General features: G+C 44.7%; 1 protein-coding gene across 5 annotated transcripts; it reads right to left on the bottom strand.

Moving 5' to 3' along the window:
- Nucleotides 1-883: 883 nt before the first annotated feature.
- On the bottom strand, nt 884-5,839 carry SRSF5 (serine and arginine rich splicing factor 5). 5 transcript variants are annotated; one of them, XM_019451406.2, is made up of 9 exons: nt 5,680-5,839; nt 4,886-5,073; nt 4,642-4,786; nt 4,269-4,339; nt 4,044-4,142; nt 3,671-3,740; nt 2,355-2,428; nt 1,791-1,901; nt 884-1,703 (listed from the first exon to the last, which is right to left on the bottom strand). In XM_019451406.2, exons 3-9 carry the CDS (start codon nt 4,765-4,767, stop codon nt 1,436-1,438), a joined length of 819 nt encoding a protein of 272 aa, XP_019306951.1. In that variant the 5' UTR covers nt 4,768-4,786; nt 4,886-5,073; nt 5,680-5,839; the 3' UTR covers nt 884-1,435. The 5 variants fall into 5 exon arrangements, with proteins under 5 accessions (XP_019306951.1, XP_019306949.1, XP_019306952.1 ...); XM_019451404.2 differs by lacking the exon at nt 4,886-5,073 and having other exon boundaries at nt 5,555-5,839; XM_019451407.2 differs by lacking the exon at nt 4,886-5,073 and having other exon boundaries at nt 884-1,700.
- Nucleotides 5,840-21,513: the final 15,674 nt, after the last annotated feature.

Below are 21,513 nucleotides of genomic sequence, written 5' to 3'. Positions count from 1 at the left end.
ACTTCCAACTGTTTTCCTCAGAAAACCCCTGCAAGGCTAAGGCAGATTTGTCTACACTAAGAAAACGTGGTGCTTGGGTTCTGGGGAACTGGACTCCAATGCCCATACTAGTTCACCACTTACTTGCTCTTCTTTGGCCCCAATTTCGCTCCTAGAAGATGCGTTCTTGTATGTAGGAAGTAACTGAGATTCAAGAACACACAGGGAAGACAACTGTCAGAGTATCTGGCTACTACGTGTCACTCACTGTTACCATTTATCTAACTCAGCACTCCTGCATGGGACCAAGATAATCTAAGTAGTCTCTAGAGAGTCCTAGAAGAGACTATTAACAGCGTTCATCATCTACACATATAGGCTCCCAGAACAAAAACGGGTGTAGAACCTTCAGCAGTTTTCTCTAGTAAACTGTTTTCCCCTTAACATACGGTCACACCCACATCACAGCATTGAAAGCAAGAAACACGAAACCTCTTAAAGCACTCTTGTACATGGAATTAAAATAAGCTGTGATCACCTCTGACCTTCAAAATTACATACAACACATAAAAACAATTTTTATAATTTCCTTCCCAAATTATCGTTCTCTTGGCTACGGAAGCCTGAACAACCTGATGTCAATACAATACAGTAATAAAGAGAAAGAGCATGGAAGGTCACACACAGGAAACCAAAACAACAGTTACCATTATTTTGAACAGTTCACAGTCTTCTCTGCCCCAGTTTTGACTAGCCCTGAAATGGCAAGATTTAAATTTTCAAAAAATTTAAAAAACCCACCACACCAAACTCCAGGATTCTCTATAAAGGCATTTTAAATGTGCTGAATGTAGATGGGGAGGGAGGAGTAAACCGCATTCGTCCTTCAGACAGACAGACAAAAGCAGTTTTATAATCTTTTATTATCAATAACAAACAGCTGCTTTAACGTGTCGTCAGGCAGCTGTTAAAGGGTGGGTGGGAGGACACCCTTGACCCTAACAAGGAAAACTCAAGCCTTTATGTACAAGCAAATTTAGAGCTCTTTTAAGTGTCCAAAGCTATTAATTAGTTTAATTGAGGCATTAAACTAATTCTGAATTAACATATTTGAATAACCAAGAACTAAAATGTTCAAATCTTTTCTAGTACAAAAAAATTAAATTTGCTTTAGTTATAAAAGAGCTCTCTCAATATACACAAACTATACACTTCAGACATTCACAAAAATGTGAGCAGAAGGCTTATCAAAAGACATTTAATACAATTAGTTTTCAACAACCCCTTGGTGGTCCACATCTACAAAGATATCCAGCCCAACCCAACCCCCCTCCAAATCCCACCCCCAACCCCCCCACAGAAAAGCACATACTTACCAGAATTTTTAGCAAGTATGGTTTGGGAATTTTTGTGTGTGTGTTTTTAAAAAAGGCCCCCAGGGCAAGTTATTTACAGTTTAATTGCCACTGTCAACTGATCTGGACCTTGACCGGGATCGGGACCTGGACCTCTGGCGATCCACAGATGCTGGAGACTTAGATCTACTTGAAGAACCACGTTTCTGGCTCTTTTCAGGCACAGGAGACCTACTAACAGAACGGGACTTGCTCCGGCTCCGGCTCCGGCTCCTGGACCGGCTGTAAGACTTGCGACTCCGGGAACGAGATCGGCTACGAGACCTAGAGGAACTCCTGGTTCGGGAACGAGACCTGCTTCGTGACCTACTAGGAAGGGAGGAAAAATACAACATAAGAAGCAGTCCCTACAAACCTATTAACTAAAACTTTGTCTTAAAAATGTTAAAGAGATACCTGTGCCTTTTGCTGCCTTCGATTAATTTGATTTTTCTCCCATTTATTTCCTTTCCAGAAAGTTTTTCAATAGCATTCTTTAAATCACCATAAGAGGCAAATTCTACCACCCTACAATTAAAAAAACAAACAAAAAAAAGCCCTTTATAAAGGTACATACATGTTATAGCCTAGTCTCACACTACACACAGCAAACTAAAATACCTTCTCTGTGCACCTTTTGTTAATACTACATTGTCTGAGATCTTAATGGAGAACAGCATTGCAACAAGGTTTCTCAACCTTTCCAAACAACTGAAATTGTTAATTCTCAGTTGTGGAAGGCTTTCCTATGCACCATCAGATGTTTAGCAGCATCCCTGGCCTCTACCCAGGTGCCAGTAGTGACCTCAACCAGTTACAACCACCAAAACTGTTGTCCAGTGCTCCCTACTGAGCAAACTCCTCCTGGATTGAGAACCACTGCACTACAGCATGTCCAAATTTTATGTTCTCTAAAAAAAATCCCCAGTAAAATTTTCAGTATGTTTTAAAAGGCGGTTATGATCTCCAATACACACTCACCCTTCATTTAATTTAGGTCGATGTGCATCCGCAAAGGTTACTTCCCCAGCTTGTCTCATGAAATCTTTGAGATCCTTAACACAAGACAATCGTGTCAAGCAAAGAAAAGGCGACGTGACACACAAACAACCACATGGTATAAAAAACAAGACTACTGGAAGAGAAGATGTTAGATAAAGTACAAACATGGCATTTACCACACTTGTATTCTATCAGAATTGAAAAATTATCTAGGTCAGGGCACGAAATAAGCAAAAAAGCATATTGCTTTTAAGCAAAATGCTAGAGGAAATTCAGATCTTAACATTAAAGTAGTATTAGTCTATACTGAGCTCAATACATAAGAAAAAAAGCAAAACAAAAAACAAAACAAAAAGAAACAAAAAGAAACAGTACATATTTTAAAAGTAAAGACTAAAGTAGAAATTTTATATTAAAAAAAACAAAACAGAACATTTACAAGACACCAGTTATTTTGTGCCCCATATGTCATTAAAAAAGTTTACTTTACCTTTATTATTATTTCCCTAGGCTAGTCAAGCAGCAAACCGTTAATCGGTCGGAGAAACCTTCATGACATATGCCCGACTGGCTCTTCGCCACCCACTTGAAGGACACTACCCAATCGATGGAAGCCTTTAATCGCACAGCCCTCCCTATTAGCAGACTACAGGCGGATGCAGACATGTTCTACTCTTGTGCAGTTACCAAGGAACACTTTACTGCGATCAGGATTCCAACGACCACCTAATTTCGTATCTTTCAACTCTTTTCGACCAGGACCTCTTATTCGGAAGCGTTACAGGAAGACCGCTCTCAACTTAGGGATCAGATCACGTTATCAAGGCTCTGGGATCGCTGCAACCTGGCACTTCAAGTTTAAGTGCACCGATTACGTCTAGACCGGCAAACACAGATCTAGAGGTGGCCAATTGATCACTGTAGGAGCTGACTGGCAAAGTCAACCAGGCCCAACCAAGAGTGACCAAGACAACGATTAGGATAACCCACAGGCACTCCTCGTCATAAGGCCAACGACACAGATAGGCTGGCAAATAAAGGGTTTAATATTTGGTTAAAATTGATTTTAATAAACAAGAAAATATATCCTCAAAACATTAAACATTTGATCACTAATTATTAAAGTTTGAAATATCCCCCAATTACATTTAATTAAAATTTTAAAATTACAATTAAATCCATTTTAAAATTAATTAAAGATAAAATTACTTTTAATAAAACATAATAAAACATTAACTGCCCATTAATTCTTAAAAAGCCACATTAAAATAGCTCAAAACTGTATTTCAACAAACCTGCCAGCTGACTCTTGAAGATAAATTTTCAACTATAAGCCGATTTTCTGTTCTTACAGGTGGAGCATTTCTGAGGAAGAAAATGAGTACTCACAATGGAAGAAATGCAGCAGTGTGTACCTACTGTGTTCGACTGTGGACAAGTTCAAGCAACGAGACAGAACAAGTCATTCAAAGGACTCCCATCAAGTTTCTACATTATTTTACAGGACTTACTACACGCACTAATCAGGAACAGTGGATTAACATATGAAAAGGAGAAACGATTACTCAGTAAGTACCAGAATCACTTATTGCTAATGGTTCTTAAACATTAAAAGCTCCTCCTGCGGTAAAGATTGTTCAAAGCAGCCATCCACCATCTATCACATACCGTCTATCATTTCGAGGTCTGCGACTACTAAAACGGTCAGAATAGCGTCCTCTACCTCTTCCACCTCGAGATCGAGCCCTAGCATGTTCAATAGTAACCCTACAGGAAGGGGGAAAAAAGACTCTGTTATCTCCACACAAGCCACAAGAGATCGACTTTGAAAAATATCCCAGCTGATCTAGTCCATCTTACGGTGCTCACTGGTTACAAAACTAACGTTCTCACCTTTCACTGCAGAGTTCTTTTCCATCAAGTTCATATACAGCATCATCTGCATCCCTGGGATCCTCAAATTCCTAAAATGTAAACATGGGGGGAAAAAAAAAAAACAAACAGACCAACCCCCTGCTTAATGTGGCTCTAAGATATATTCTACAACATAGTAAGAGCACTGCAAACGTGTGATAGAATGACTATCTTAAAGACAGTGATCAGGAGTGGTTTCCCTCCAACCAACAGCGAGGTTATCCCTCAAGAAAATTCACTGCTCTGAGAAGATACAAAGTTTTCCAAAGATACCCTACCTGAACTCAGTAAAATCAAAACACACTGCTCATCAAAATCTTTAGCGACTTAACAGTAGTTCTAAAACACTTACCACAAAACCAAAGCCTCTTTTCAGATCAATATCTCTTATTCGTCCATACCCCTTGAAGAATCTTTCCACGTCCTTCTCCCTGGCCGCGGGATTTAGCCTCCCGATGAATACTCGACAGCCACTCATGATATCCGGCTAGTATTTCCTGTTAGAAAATGATTCGATTGAAACAATACCAGTGAATGTCAGAAGAATGCCTAGTTAAGGGGCCAAAAACATAAACGGCATAAAATAAAATGTTTACCCGGTGATGTTATAAACAAGATTGCCAAGAGTGCCTCTTATTAGGCCAGGTCCCTTGCAGACAAAATTAAAACTCGGCTCCCAACACGATCCTTCCCTGGGCCCAGACCGCAGCAACCGCAACGCCCACTGCCGCCTCTGGAACTGCGCAGCCGCACTCTCTCCCTGGCTCTTCTGGCCCCCTCCCATCTGCCGCAGTTAGGAAAGGCCGAGAAGTGCGGGCGGAGCCGACCCCGCCCTCCGCAAGGCCAGCCCAATGGTGACGGGCCGCGCGCGCGTCGCCGCCTCCCAGGAGCGTCACAGCGGGTGGAAGCCGGATTCTCGCGACGCCACCGCCGCGCCTGCGCAAACGGCGGCGGGCGGACGCCGGCAGCCACAAAATGGCGGCGGCGGAGACAGCGGTGGGGGAGAGCCGCGCGTGCCAAACGCCCTCCTCCCACCCCCTCCCACGACTCCATAGTTCCGGAGTCATTGTGCCCTCCCGCAGAAAACCCTAGCCACACCCCCGAGCAAAGGTCTCCGCCCAAACTCGGGGGGTTCGGGAAGTAAAGAGGTAAGGAAGCAGGGAGGAGCATAGACCCCTGTGTAAAAATGACCATAACCACGACCGCCCTTCCACCTTCAGTTCCCCTCAAACAGTACCCAAAGGGAGACGTGCCCCAGCGCCCACCTCGAATAAACTGCGCTCATTGGACGCCGTCCTCCGCAAAGAGAGCAGCCCTGGCCACTCACGATCTGAGCGGCCATGAAGAAGCCTCGATCCGAGAAGCCTTTCCCTCAAAGTGAGTCACTCACCTACCGGACAGGATCTTTGGCAGCTGAGAGACCAGAGAGGTCCGTAGTCTGCGACGGAGCCGTCTGCCTCCCCGCAAACCAGGACTAAACTCGTCTACGTCTTTCCAAAACTGACGCACTTAGCTGCTCCTGCGTTCCACAAAATGGAGGGCGCGCCCCTGCGTCACTTCCGGTACCGCCCCGGGGACCTCCCCACTGAATCCAGGGATGACGTTTCCGCGGAGCCGGAAGTTTACGTGCAGTAGGGACCGCTTTACGGTGACCGCGCCGGCGACCTGCATCAGCGATGGGCGGGGCCGAGGGGCGGGAATTGGCGTGGGTGTGGTCGTCAGGTGCCAGAAGCTGCACGGGGCACGGATGAAGGTGTTTGCTCCTTGAGTGGGGCTCGTCAGTGTCTCTCCAGCATTGTCATTGCTAGAGCAAATGGCACTTCTTTTTTAGCTGAATTTTTTTTTTTTTAAGATACTCCGGAGAGTACTGGGTAAAAGAAACTCACATTTTGCAAAAATATTTGGCCATCTCTGACTCCTTGCTTCCTGCAGTTTATGCTTGTACTTTGGAGGAGGCTGCTTAGTGCACAAGTGAATATCTTAACCATACCATACCACGGACGTGTGGTTTATAGTAGGAAGACTAAAGAACTGCAGTGTTTTTTAAATGGAAGTTTTTTGCATGATGAAATACTAAAATTGGGACTGCAGCTAGCAGGCCATCTTGAATTGGGGTCAGAATGCAGATTTCTGCACTAGAACTGAACCGGTTGGGAGATGTTTCAAGCTACTTTTAAAGTCCAAATGGTATTTGGTTAACCCTCCCTGCTCAGGTTTCCGTAATGTAACACATAAAGTGTACCATTACTCGGAAACAGAAAAGATTGTGTTTTCAAAATGAGGGTGAAATAGCCTTAGGCATCTTTAACTCCACATTTTCCCAGCGAAGTACTCAGGTTGAGAAATTGAGGCATAAATACAATGATTGTGAAAGGTTACTTTTTTTTAATGCTTTTAGGTGGAAACGAAGGCATGCCATTTTTCAGAGTGTCCTGTATCTAGGGTTGCTGTTTGCAACTAAAGTTACACAGAGATGAAGTTAAAGAAGGAGAAGAGCTACTGACGCTTTTTCTGATCTCCCAGCCCTTAGAAACTGTAGGTTCGAATTTAGATAGTTTGTATGGGATGAGCTCCACCATTTAAACATTTGTTTATTTTAAAAAGAGCCTTGGGGGCGCCTGGGTGGCTCAGTCAGTTGAGTGTCTGACTTCAGCTCAGGTCGTAATCTCACAGCTTGTGAGTTCGAGCCCCACGTCGGGCTCTGTGCTGACAGCTGGGAGCCTGGAGCCTACTTCTGATTCTGTGCCTCCCTCTCTCTCTGCCCCTCCCCCGCTCACAAACGCTCACACTCGCTCACGCGCACTCTCTCTCAAAAATAAACATTAGGAAAATAAATAAATAAACATTAGGGGTGCCTGGGTGGCCCAGTTGGTTAAGCGTCTGACTTCAGCTCAGGTCATGATCTCACAGCCGGTGGGTTGGAGCCCTGCATCAGGCTCTGTGCTGACAGCTCAGAGCCTGGAGCCTTCTTCGGATTCTTTGTCTCCCCCTCTCTCTGCTCTTCCCCTCCTTGTGCTCTCTCTCTCTTTCTCTCAGTAATAAATCATTAAAAATTTTTTTAAAAAATAAACATTAAAAAATTTTAATAAGTAAATAAATAAAAAGCCTCAGTCAGTATATAGCAAAATTGTGAACTTAGTTATCTATGGTATGGGTAATGAGGATGGATTTAAAAGAAAATAATGAGTTTGTTCAAAGGAAACACCTTTAGGGGTGCATGGGTGGTTCTTTGGGTTAAGCATCTGACCCTTGATCTCAGGGTGGTGAGTTCAAGCCCTATGTTGGGCTCTATGCTGGGCACGAAGCCTGATTAAAAGAAAATATCTTTAGCCGCTAGCCTAATAAACACTGGAATCCTGTAATGTACAAATTGTCCCAAACCAGCATTTTTTAGTTACACTTGTTTACTTTCTGCATAATTAAAAAAAAATGGTCTTCCAGTTATTTTCTATATTTTCAGTTGAGTGTGGAAGCAATTGCTTGTGATTTTACTCACTAAATGCTATTTTTGCTGCAATAACAAAGTAATCTAGAAAAAGTTTTCTGGGAGTGAAAAACAAGAATGTTGGTGCTGTACACCATGAAAAAAGTTGCTGTCTTCAGCCCACAGCATTTGATTTTCTTCAGGACTATTTTTTTTTTTCAGTAGGCATCACACCCACCATGGAGCCCAACATGGGGCTTGAACTCATAACCCTGAGATCAAGACCTGAGCTGAGATCAAGAGTCAGTTGCTTAACCGACTGAGCCACCCCAGGACTAATTTTTTTTACAAAGCCTGTGAATCTTAAAAATAAGGGGCGCCTGGGTGGCTCAATCAGTTAAGCATCAGACTTTAGGTCAAGCCATGATCTCACGGTTCATGGGTTTGAGCCCCACATAGGGCTCTGTGCTGACATCTCAGAGCCTGGAGCCTCTCTCTCTGCTCCTCGCACACTCATGCTGTCTCTCTCTCTCTCTCTCTCTCTCTCTCTCTCTCTCTCTCTCAAAAATAAATAAACATTAAAAAAAATTTTAATCTTAAAAATAAAACAGTAATTTGGCCATAAAAATGGGTTTATTCAGGAATAGTGGAGAGTTGTAATTTGGGACACAGAAGCAGCTGAAAAACCATAGGCACGTCCAACAAAGAAGAGGAACAGCATGTTTTTTGAGAAGCAGGAAGAATTTGGAATGGGTTGTTTTGAAGGCAAGTCTAAAGTTCGTTAGAGAAAAGCATGGTTTCTCAGCAGCTAAGTTGCAGGGGTAGTTGTTTTCTTATAGAAGATGCAGTGTGCGTCTTTTCTGTGTGAGGGACTGTGATGATTCTTCTCGAGGTTTCTTCTGTTGGGGTCTGTAACTGACACTTCTTCCGGAAATTGCAGAGGAATGCTTTGACTCCCACTGCCTCCCTCCAGACTCTAGTGAGGTTTCCCTTCGTTAGTTTTCACAAGGCCTTTCTCGATTTGTTTAGTGCTTAAACGTTTATCATCTCCACAAAGGTAATTTTTCATTAGTGCCTAGTGACTTAATCTACTGGTTTTTTTAAATGACTTTTTGCAATATTTGTTTTTTCCATGACACTCGCTTAGTAAGTCTTCCTACCAGCTTGTTTCTTACCAGTTCCTCCAATAAACACAGTCGTCTTCCGTGAGCGTGATTACTCTGCCTCCTGTGTGATCCTACAAAATTCTGCATGTGCCCCTATAATTCCTGCATAATGATACGCCTTATTTCTGCTTTTGTTTCCCAGAAATACCTGGCACAGCAAAGATTCAGTATCTGTAGACCTGGATTTTCATTACTATTTTTTTTTTTCAGGTTGTCCTGCTCCTATATTAGTGTTTCAACCAAATGGTACGGCATCTTTTTCCTCAGACACCCAAGTAAGTAGCAAATTCTTTAGTAAAGGAATAAGAAGATGCAGAGAAATCACAGGTTTAAATAAATACAATAAAATAAAGGAAAGGAAAGGAAATAGAGTTTATTGGCCATCTCTTTTGGGGGTCTTTCAGCCTAACTATAGGATGTTTCATTCACCACGTTCCTGATCTCTAACTCAGGAGTCAGCAAATTATGGCCTCTGGGGGGTAATTCAGCCTGCCACTTGTTTTTGTATGGTCTGAGGGTGGTTTTACATTTTTAATGGTTGGGGTTGGGGGAAGGTGATCAAAAGAAGACTTCATGACACATGAAAATTAGATTCAATTCAAAGGTCAGTATCCATTAATAACGTTTTTAAGAACACAGCCAGTCCAGTTCATTTACTTAGCGTCTATATCTGTTGTCCTGCTACAAGGGCAGGGCTGAATAGTTGTAATACACACCATATGAACCACACTATCCGGCTAATATATTTACTATCCGGCTCCTTACCGAAAACATTTGCCACCCCCTGAGCTAACTGATTCTTAAACTTTAAACTGTTCTACGAATGCTCCATCCAGCTCCCTCCATCAGATAATAAAATTGTAAACAAGAACGGAGGATTCAATCTTTATTTTTAAATAGAGTTTATGGTATTCCAATTATTAAAAAACACATACGCTTGGGACGCCTGGGTGGCTCAGTCAGTTGAGTGCCTGACATTGGCTCAGTCATGATCTCACAGTTTGTGGGTTCGAGCCCCACGTAGGGCTCTGTGCTGACGGCTGGGAGCCTGCATCCTGCTTCAGATTCCGTATCTCCCTCTCTCTCTGCCTCTCCTCTCCTCGTGCTCTATCTCTCAAAGATGAATAAATGTTTACAAGAAAGAGAGAGAGAAAAATACCTGTGCTCATTATCACAAAATATACAACAGGAGAAATAATTGAAAGACGAGAAGAACACTCAGAATCCCATCTCACCAAATCAACCTTGGATTATGTTTTCCTGTATTTCCTTCTCGTGTTTTCTTTCCTGGGTGTTTAATATATGTTTTATTTTCCAATTCAAAAGTAATACATCGTCATTTAAAAAAAAACTATAGATATTTTTAAAAAGATGTCAAAAGGCTATCCTTGTTTTTCAAACCCCGAAGGATAATTACTTGGCTTTTTCAATAATTTCTCTGTAGTGTTCTTCTATATATACAAATGCATTTTTAAAATATGAGTCATCTTCACATATAGAATTTGGTATCATTTGGCATGAAGATTTCTTATTCATAAAACATAATCATGGGCACTTTCCATGTTTCTTTAATATATTTATGATCAAAAGTGTATATTCAAATTTGTGGCTGTTTTTCCACTTAACATGACCCAACCACGTGACTGGGGAAAATGCTCATTCTGACCGGTAACTCTGTTTTTCTGAAAATGTCCTAAAGATCACCAGATACTTTCCAACACAAAGAAAAAGTATTGCTTCCTTGTTCCTAGCTAATTCTAAATATTTTTTGAAAGGCTTTTCTTAAATCTCTCTTGGAAATGTATGGTTTTAAAAAATGCTCCATTTTCTACTGATTCACCCCTACATCCCTGTCTGACTTCTTTCAGTTGCCACACTGTGATTTTTTTGTCGCTGTTTTCATTTTGTACATAATAACCAAAAGTCCTGTGAACCTTCTGCTTTAACCTGAGTGCTCTAACCTCAACACCAGATGCACACTAAAATCACCTGACAAGTGTTCATAATATTCCACTGCCTGGGTCTCTACTGGAAGAAATTCTAATGTAATTGGTCCGGACTAGAGTCCTAGTTAGTTAGTAAGGGCTGCAGGTGGCTCTAATACTCAACCAGGAGACCTAGAGGAATGCTGCCCGAGGTCTAGGAACTCACTTTTTGTTCTCCATAAAATCCACCTATCATCTAGTTCCATCTTTCCTCCTCCGAGGACCCATATCTCACTCGGGTTATGGCTGGAGCCCTGATTGGGACAGTCATGGGGAAGCAGATTTGGGACAGAAACGATCATAACACCAAGATAAACTTAAATTCAGAGCACCAAGCATAGCCTCCTTACCACACCTCTTAATATTGGCAGCTCCCATTTTCTGGGCCGCTATTGTGTGCCAGGCATTGTGCTAGGGACACTGCACACATCACCTCAGTCACTCCTCACACAACCCTTCATGTAGCCGTATAACATTTTAATTTTTTTTAATTTTTAATTTTTTTATAATTATTTATCTTAGAGAGAGAGAGTGCGAGCAGGGGAGGGGCAGAGAGACAGGGAGACACAGAATCCGAAGCAGGCTCCGGACTCTGAGCTGTCGGCACAGAGCCCGACGTGGGTCTTAAACCCACAAACCGTGAGATCATGACCTGAGCAGAAGTTGGACGCTCAACTGATTGAGCCATCCAGGTGCCCCGGCATATAACATTTTTTAAATGAAGAAACTGAGGCTTACAGAATCCAATGATCTCTTCTGCCGAGAACATCCCACTTTCTGATTTTCCTGCCAAGGCCCTTCTCACAAAAGCTGCAGCATGACCCTCATGTGAGGCCTCTCTGTGCATTAGGGTGGCCCCAGAAACCCCAGAAACAGGAAGCACTTCTGTGCACTTCTGGCCCACTTTGCAGGACTTTGCAGAGTCCTGACCGCCAAGACCAGAGAAGGTTGGAGTGAGGTCGAAATCAGAACAGGGAGAGCTTCTTTCTCCACACAGGGTGAACTGAAGGAGAAATAGGGCAGTCTCTTTACAAAGAAAGGGAAGAGAAGGTTAGCATAAGGACTCCTGAGAATGTTTTCTTAGGGATACAAAGTAATCCCCACTAACTCAGAATTTGCTGAACTGTTGGCGAAACTTAGCAATTCTTTTTATGTCCGCAGCGTAGTGCTTATGTGATGCCAGCCTGTGCTGTGAGTTAACACCCAGTTTAAATTCTAGCTTTTTGCCTCTGCTGGCAATTATTCTCGAACTCAATGGCTCTTTAAAAGAATCACTTGGGCACTTTTTCAAATGCAGATCGCCAGTGCCATTTTCCCAGCGAAAAGCCTGATTCAGGAACAGGAACGCAAGGCTCAGGAATCTGAATATTTAACTGGTACCCAAGTCAGGTGGTTCTGAGCTACAGTTTGCAACCACTAATCAGAACTGTATTGTGGGTCCACTGCTCCCTTTCTCGTGATCTCAGCGGGCATTCCGTGCTCTGTCTCCTCTTTGCAAGCAACCACGCCTCCTTCCTTGTTAGCAGGTGTATTAAATATCACTGTATAACAAATTACCCTACAAGTGAATCGCTTAAACAACAAGCATTTATTCTCTCATAGTCCCTGTGATCTGAGAAATTCAGGAGTGGCTTGACCGGGTGGTTCCAGTTTAGAGTCTCTCTTGAAACTGTAGTCGAACCGTAGGCTGGGGCCACAGTCTTTTCTGAAGCCTCAACTGGAGGTGGGGGGGGGGGGGGGGGCGGGATCTACTTCCAAGTTCACTCCCACACCTCTTGACACACCCCAGACCCTTGCTGGCTGTCGGCTGGAGACTTAGGTTCTTTCCCAGGTGGGCCTCCCCATAGGCTGCCTGAACGTCCTCAGGACGCGGCAGCTGAGTATCCCAAGAGGGAGTGATCTGACAGCGTGCACCTCACGTGGAAGCTACAGTCTTTTTACAAACCCACCTTGGCAATGACACCCCATAGTGTATTCGTTCGCTAGGGCTGCCGTTACAAAATACCGAGAACTGGGTGGTTTACAACAAGAGAAATGGATTCGGTCACAGTTCCGGAGGCCAGATGTCCCAAACCGAAGTGTCCCCAACTCGAACTGCTCTAGAGGAGGATCCTTCCTTGCCTCTTCCCAGTGACTGGTCCTTGGTGTTCTGGCTGGTGGCAGCAGCACTCTGTCACCATGGAGTCACATGGCCGTCTTCTCCATCTTCCCCCTGTGCACATTTGTCTTTGTTTGAACTTGTGTCCAAGTTTCCCCCCGCCCTTTTTAATGTTTATTTATTTTTGAGAGAGAGAAAGAGAGAGAAAGAACTTGAGTGGGTGAGGGGCAGAGAGAGAGGGGGACACAGAATCCGAAGCAGGCTCCAGGCTCTGAGCTGTCAGCACAGAGCCAGACGCAGGGGCTAGAACTCACGAACCCCGAGACCATGACCTGAGCCGAAGTCGGACACTCAACTGACTGAGCCACCCAGGCACCCCTCCCCTTAAAACTGTTTTTCAAGAAACCCTCCTCTGAACCTCTGTCACTTGTCAACCTGCCCCATCTCACCTTTCCTAAGCCAACATGTTTCTTTACAGAGCAGGTAGTCTTTATACACGAGGTGCCACTTTCTCAAGCTCTCACTCACCTGCAGTCAGACTCCCCCCGCCCGCCCCGTTCCCCTCCCTACCACCCCCACAACTGCCCTCGAGACATTCACCATTCACCTGATTGCAAAATCCAGTGGCCTGTTAGCAGCTCTCATCCTCCGCAATGAAAGCGGTGTTCACCCTCCCCTCACTGTGCGCCAAGCATAGCACTCAGGACTTCGGATTAAGTAGCCAATTCCGTCCTCATGCAACTCACTAAAATCAATTCACACCCTCGTTTAAAAAAAAATATGTGGAACCCAAAGCTGAAAGTCACACAGCTGGAAGCGGTGGAACCCTGAACCGAACCCAGCACGCCTCTTCCAACTCTGTGGTTCCAAAGGATTTCCTTTCCAAAGTTTACCCAAAGGGGAAATCTATAACCTCATAGCATTATTAAATCAGGAGAGAACATTTCACATCACGGGTAAGTCACCCTGGCCGCATTTTGGTCTCTGTCTTACAAATGTGTGAGCTCAAATGTGCCAGTGGTTGCAGCCCTTGCAAGTAAGGACCGAAGCATCTAGGCTGTGTCACACGGGACACCCGCAGGCCAAACATGCGGGCGAAGCCCTGAGCCAATCGGCCAAGCCTACAGGAGCTGCAATCGTGTGTGCTGGAATTTCGGTCCCAACGCCTACCCTGGCAGCTCCAGAGCTGAATTACGACCTGGCGCATCCAACAATTTTTGTTGAGTGACTCTATGACTTTCAGCATGCTGCTGGACCTTTCTAAGTCGCAGTTTCCTCGTGTCCGAAATAGGTCAGTAATAGTACTTAATTCATAGGGTTGTCATGAGGATTCAGCGAGGCAGCGTGTGTAATGTATTCGATCCGGAGCCTGGTCCATTCAGCACATTTCAGCGGTAGTAAGTCATACAGTAAACAATGTCTCCTCATTCAGAAAGGACAAAAATCGTAGAGGAGGTTAGGCTGCTCTAACAGAGAGAACCAACAAGACTGAGTTGAAGACCATGGGCGTTTCTTTCTCATGTCCCCAAATCCTCTGTACGTAGAAGATAAAAGATTGCAACGTCCCAAAGACCAAACCATTCAAGGGGTTTATGAAAACCAGAGAGAACTGGACGAGAGCCCACCATTGTTTGTTGACTCCTACACCCACTCCGTCCTCCAAGCTGTCAGGAACTGGGACCAACCAATCGCCGAGCTCTTTCCATCTTTAACATCAAGGGGGAAGCCTCAAAAGTATTAACTCTCCATACCCATTTATAACAGAGCCATTGTGGCAGGGCACACAGGAGAGATCCCCCAGAGAGGGACACACCCCAACCCCCGCAAGATCAGCCCCAATACTGGAAATTATGCCTTCTCTAATGCGACAATTAGGGTCGAGACACAGGGGGCCAATCCAGTGCTGCACAATTGACATCTGCCTCTTTGACAAGTCAGCGTGCCTACTAGTGGCCAAGTTTAGCCAGAAGAAATGGATGCTTCGGCTACAGAGCTGTAGAGGGGAATGAGAAGCTCTACCGTGTGTTTCTTCCTGATCATTGTACCTCAAGTAAACAATCTCCTATTTTAGGAGCTTGGGTACTGAGTATTTAAGTTAAATTCAATGCCCATGGCTTGGGTGTAATGTGTAATGAGCTTCCGTAGAGATCTGGTTGAATCCGCAGTGAGACACTGCAAGGAACCCAGAGCTGCAGAGACTGGGGGCCTGATGGAAAACCAGAAGCCCAGCATCTCCAGGGTTAGCACAGGAGAACTAGTGCAGCTTCTGGTAGGTCTGGGGCTTCCAGGCTATCTTGGTTAGGCTGACCCTAGTTCTCTCCTATGTTTTTTACCACCCTAATTCCTGATGAAGGCTCATGTGCTCCCAGCCAAGGACCCTCTTCAGAACAGTAGGGCATATGGTAGAAATAGTTGAGTGTTCCTCAAAGCAGAAGCATGGTGGGGCGCCTCGGTGGCTCAGTCGGTTCAGTGTCCGACTTTGGCTCAGGTCATGATCTCACAGTTCGTGGGTTCGAGCCCCGCCTTGGGCTCTGTGCTGACAGCTCCGAGTCTGGAGCCTGCTTCAGATTCTGTGTCTCCCACTCTCTCTGCCCCTCCCCCAATCTCTCTCTTCTCTCTCTCTCTCAAAAAGTAAATAAACATTAAATTTTTTTTTTAAGTGGAAGCATGGAAAGAAGAGGCTGGAGGTGGATGGAGATAGACGGGATTACGGTAGGCTAGCTACCATGTTAACGAGCTCAGACTTTATCCAGTGAACACTGAGTAGATGTAAGGTTTTAAGTTGACAGGGACCCCCATAGACGTGACATGGAAATTGATGAAGTCATCCAGGTTTTTGTTGAGGCCAAGATTCTAAGAACAGATTAGGAATGTATTTGCCATAACATAAATCAGTCCTGCGGATGTCACATACGGCATGGTCACTACAGTTAATAACACGGTATCGCATACTCGAAAGTTGCTAGGAGAGCAGATTTTAAAAGTTCTCATCACAAGGAGGAAAATTTCTAACTATATGTGGTGAGCAGAGTTGTGATCATTTAGCAATATATACATATGTTAAATCATTATGTTGTACATTTGACGCTAATATAATGTTAAATGTCAATTATATAGCAATAAAAATAAATTTTTTTAAAAAATGTATTTGCCTTGGAAGGAGGCTTCCAGTGACCAGTGAGCCCTGGAGATTCCAAGCATGAACACTATGGGGACGAGAGTTCAGGGGAAATGGGCTGACCAGAGGCTTACAATCAGGGCTGGGTTTCAGGGATATGATCGACTTGCCTGGCAATTCCGGCAGGACCCTGGTGCAATCAGTGTGTATTTTCTCTTCATTGGGTGCACTTGCAAATGTCAATGTGCCTCACACACTCTGGATTTGTCCACCAAAGAACACGTTCTTACTCTATTGCACTGAACATTTTTTTAAGCTGTTAATTTGTTCATTTATTTTGAGAGAGAGAGGCCTGACTCGGGGCTCAATCTCAAGACCATGATATCGTGACCTGAGCCGAAATCGAGAGTGGGTCGGTTAACCAACTGAGTCACCCGGGAGCCCCTCACATTTGATTTTAAATACATGCTTCTTCTGGTTATGATTATAAGGCATGTCAAGTGCATTTTTAGTGTTTTGTTCAGTAAGCCATTGGCCAACCTTGACCTAGTCTGGAATCTGGGCTGTCGTCCCCACACTTCCAAGGCATCTTGCCTTTCTCTAAATTCCGTGGCATCCATGCTCTCTGTCTCTTCTAGCAGTTGTCACAGGCTGCCCTGGAACAGGATTGTTAGCGGCTAGATTATAAATTCTTTGATGTTAGAGACCCTGTTTTATAAATCTTGTATCCCTCTCAGCACGAAGACAGTCCCCCATATACAGTAGGCAGCCACACAAACCAGCCCACAGGGAACACCACCTTGTTCTTGAGGAGCGTTATGTCCTGTCCTCCTGATCAGACTCTCTGGGCAGATATGTTGCTGCTGCCTGAAGCCATCCCGTAGCCATTAGCAACTGGCTCATCGTGGCTCAGCGAGGTTCTCTCTACCTTAGGAACTTTGAGTTTGGAACTGAGAGACCCAACGCTGAGGCATCTTAATGGCAGCACGCCAGAAGGAAGCTGGCTTCCCAGTCTGTGGCCGAAGCACTCAGAAAGGCTTTGGTGCTGGCTCCTCCTTAAATGAACTTGTTCCAACCTCCTGGATCTCATGAGATCCCCAGTACTTTCCACTGATTTCCTCTTTATGCTTGAACTGGCCTCTGTAACTTGAGCACAAAATAGCCTAACACACATCTTCCAGTGCAAGCAACGAGAGGTGTGTTTATCATTAAGTACTCAGAAGTGTCGAATGAAATCCCGGGGCCAGGATGTGTCCGGGTCTAGGAAGGCATCTGGAAACAGGAAGTGGGAACTGTCAAGAACCCAGAAATACAGACTTTCTCTTTCCTTTCTCTCTCTCTCTCTCTCTCTTTCTAATTTCATTTGCTCTCTCCCTGCCGCCTGGCTTTCCCTGCCTCACGATCCATATGGCAGAAGCTGGCCACGCCATGTCCCCCAGTTTTATATCTTCTTCATCCAAAAGCAGATCTCAGGACGAGGGCGGAATCTCTTAGTCCCAATTCCAAGTTCCAGGGAGAGAGAAATCAGATTAGTCCAGTTTGGGCATGGTGTCTATTCTCATCCTGGCAGAGGAGATAAGGTCACATGGTACAAGCAGAGCTATCAGAGAGCCCGCCTCTTAGGTGAGGACGAAGTGCAAACAGGGTCATGGTGAACGAGGCTGGCCACCTACGTGTTGGACAAATGAGCCACTCAACTTCAAAATGGCCCAGTCTGCCTTAGATCCAACTTACAACCACCCACCACCCTTCTACCCGAGCAGGCCCAACCGGCTTATCTGTCTTCCTACACCAGGCTCTGCTTTGGCAAAGATGTGTGAAACCACCTTATTTGCCTGAGTCATACATATTTTTTTCACTATGTCTGATGTAGGAAGATACCCTAGTAATTACCTACCGTACCTGGTGACATTCAGGAATTGTCGGAGGCCTGCTATGTGCCAAGTATCATGCAAGGATTTTTGGAGACTTAGCTCATTTGGCTTTCTCAATACCTAATGTGGGTATTGTTAACACCATTTTAGGGAAGAGGAAATATGTTCCAAGAGCCCTGTTTCCCAAGTTCAATAACTATTAGCGACAGTGCGAAGATTCAAACCCAAGTTTGTCTAAACTCAAAGCCCATTTGCTCTTTCCACTGGATCAAGGTCAATTTCAGTATGGAATGGAGAGGCCAGCAGAGTGGGGCCACATCTCTTAGAAAACAGAGGATAAGGGGTGCCAGGGTGGCTCAGTTAAGTGTCCAACTTTGGCTCGGGTCACGATCTCACAGTTCACGAGTTCGAGCCCCGCGTCGGGCTCTGTGCTGACAGCTCGGAGCCTGGAGCCTGCTTCGGATTCTGTGTCTCCCTCTCTCTCTGCCTCTCCTGCACTCGTGCTCCGTCTCTGTCTCTCTCTCTCAGAAATAGACAAACATTAAAAAAAAAATTTTTTTTTTAAATGTTTATTTCTGAGACAGAGAGACAGAGCATGAGTGGGGGAGGGGCAGAGAGAGAGGGAGACACAGAATCTGAAACAGGCTCCAGTCTCTGAGCTGTCAGCACAGAGCCTGATGCGGGGCTGGAACTCACAGACCGTGAGATCACGACCTGAGCTGAAGTCGGTCACTCAACCAACTGAGCCACCCAGGCGCCCCCCCAAAAAAATTTTTTTTTAAATAAAGGAAAGAAAACAGAGGCTGAGAGGGAAACAGAGCTCTGGCTGAGGGACTGTCCCGTTGAGTCTGTTGTCCTGTTCTGCGGCTCGGGCACTGACTCCCCACAGCCCTCACTCAGCGAACTGCCTCCCCAACCCAACCTCCTCTAGGAAAATCGGGCTAACGAGGAACACAGTAATATGACACTAGCAACAAGGCCTGAGGTTCTGTGCAGTCATTTATCTTTCGAGTCTCTGAGCATTTTACGAGTATCACCTGTCCCAGGAAGGTTTAAAAGAGGCTGAATTTAGGGCAATGCCAATAATAATAATAACAGCTTACAGTTACTGAGCGTTTACTGTCCCTGACATCGTGCCGCCCAGACCTCGTGTGCATTCAACCACGTAAACCTGAAAACAAACCAGGTTTTCATCAGAGGTGACTGACACTGAGACTTTAAGAAAGTAAACGTCCAAGGGGGTCACACAACCGGCAAGTGTGGAGGGACCCACGCCAGTTCTCTCAAAGAGCTCGAACTGACTCTGCCGTGACAAAAAGTGCATACTGGATACGTCCCCAACGAAAACTTAGGGACACACCTAGAAATGTTTCAGAAAGCAATCTATCACACAAGAGGGAAGGCGAGGCCAAGGGAAGGCAGCCCTGGGTGTGATGGGTCATGAAGAGCACCCCGAGAGGCCAACGGTCAAGGTTATCTTTTTTTTTTTAATTTTTTAAAGTCTATTTACTTATTTTTGAGGGAGAGAGAAAGAGAGAGCACACACAGGAGGGAAAGAGAGAGAGGGAGAGAGAGAATCCCAAGCAGGCTCCGTGCTGTTAGCACACAACCCCACACAGGGCTCCATCCCACAAACCATAAGAACATGACCTGAGCCGAAAGCAAGAGTGAGATGCCCAACCAACCGAGCCACCCAGGCGGCCCAAGGTTATCTTTACTTAGAGTTTGAAGCTGCATCAGCCGCTTGCCCCGCCTGCCTGTGCAGGACCACCTGGAGTATGTGAGCCCTTGGGAACACACCAAGACTTTCCAAGGGATAGCTGGGCATTAGATTCCGTTTAAGGGACCCACCTGTAATTCTAGATGCTTGTCTTAGCCAGTCTGAGCTGCGAGAACAGAATACCATAAACTGAGCGGCTCATAAACAATAAAATTTATTTCTCGCAGTTCTGGAGACGAAGTCTAAGATCGAGGCACCAAGAGATTCCTTGTCAGACGAGAGCCCACCTCCTGGTTCATAGATGAGCCAGCCATCTTCTTGCTGTGTCCTCACTTGGAGGAAGTCGTGAGGGCACTGTCCGGGGTCTCCTTAATAGAGGCACTAATCCCATTACCTGATCATCTCCTAGACGTTCGACCTCCAAACATCATCTCATTGGGGGTTAGGATCTCTGCATCTGAAGGAGTGGGGGGCAGGGGCAGATACAGACATTCAATCCACAACAGCTCTCCTTGCCAATCCTTTGCTTTTAACTGAATTGGAGGAGGTTATAACCAAGTTGCCAGCCAACAACTTACTAAGTATAATTTTAATCAGTCATAAAATCATTTTTGACATATTAACTCATAAGGAATTTTACAAATTGAGTGACATTACTTTAACAAAACTGCATCCATTCCCATCGGCATAAGCAAAATTCTTAGCACTTACATATATAAATGTCTCTTTCTTGCAATGACTATTATTCATCCAAGGTTATATGGGAAAAGCAGCCTGACCCACCTCATTAAAAGATGTCTTTCCAGTAAAATTACTTTTGAAATGGAATAACTGTCAAAAATTGTAATATATTTATTGTGGTGGGAGCTGGTGATGCGGGAGATGGAAGAATTCACCCAAGGCAGAACAAAAGAGATAGAAGTTTATTGAATACATTGCAACAGAGTAGCGGGCAGGACAACCACAGAGATTCTGTCTGCCAGGAGGTGGTGGTGAGGGACTATAGCAATAGGGTAGAGTGAGGGAATATGGGATGTATGGAATTTTCCCTTTTTTTGGTAATCTTAAGAACTGTGCCTGGTTGTAAGTAGCCCACTGATTGGTGAGGGCCTAGGGCTTAATGAACCTGGCTGCATCAGCTTGGTGGCCGGTGGTTACCGTGGGCCCTTCTGCCTTGTTCAAATTTCCATCACTAGAAGCCTCTAAACGCTGGGTGGTTCAGTCGGTTAAGCCTCCGACTTCGGCTCAGGTCATGATCTCACAGTTTGTGGGTTCAGGACCTGCATTGGACTCTGTGCCGACAGCTCAGAGCCTGGAGCCTGCTTTGGATTCTGTGTCTCCCTCTCTCTCTGCCCCTCCCCTGCTTGCACTCTGTCTCTGTCTCTGTCTCTCTCTCAAAAATAAAACAAAACATTAAAAATTTTTTTTAAAAAGGAAAGGAATGATACAAATTTCTGTCTTAGAAGAGCTGCTTTCCATGTTTTAAAATGATCAGGATAGGAGGGCTGCCTGACTGGCTCAGCCTGCAACTCTTGATCTCAGGGTGTAGAAATTACTTAAGTAAATAAAACTTTAAAACAAAATAAAATGATCAGGATGGGTAGCAAATTGCAATGGTATGCAGATCTCAATGGATCTATTTAAGAGTGATGTAATCGTTTCGTTTTGGAATGTCAATACTGAAAATGCACTAGAAATTCTACCCTCTGTAACTATGTCAACTGATGATGTCAACTGATGATGAAAAGTTTCCGCTGTCAACTTAAAAATGCGGGGACAAGTCCATCATTTTTCAAAGTTCCTTTTAAAAGCAAAATGCACAGTGAGATTGGAAGGCCA

Source organism: Panthera pardus, unplaced genomic scaffold (genome assembly GCF_024362965.1).
Source record: "Panthera pardus isolate Hobbes unplaced genomic scaffold, ASM2436296v1 HiC_scaffold_24, whole genome shotgun sequence".
NCBI classification, from domain to species: Eukaryota; Metazoa; Chordata; class Mammalia; order Carnivora; family Felidae; genus Panthera; species Panthera pardus.
The sequence above is the reverse complement of the archived record's forward strand: the minus strand, read 5'-3'. Positions and strand labels throughout refer to the sequence as shown.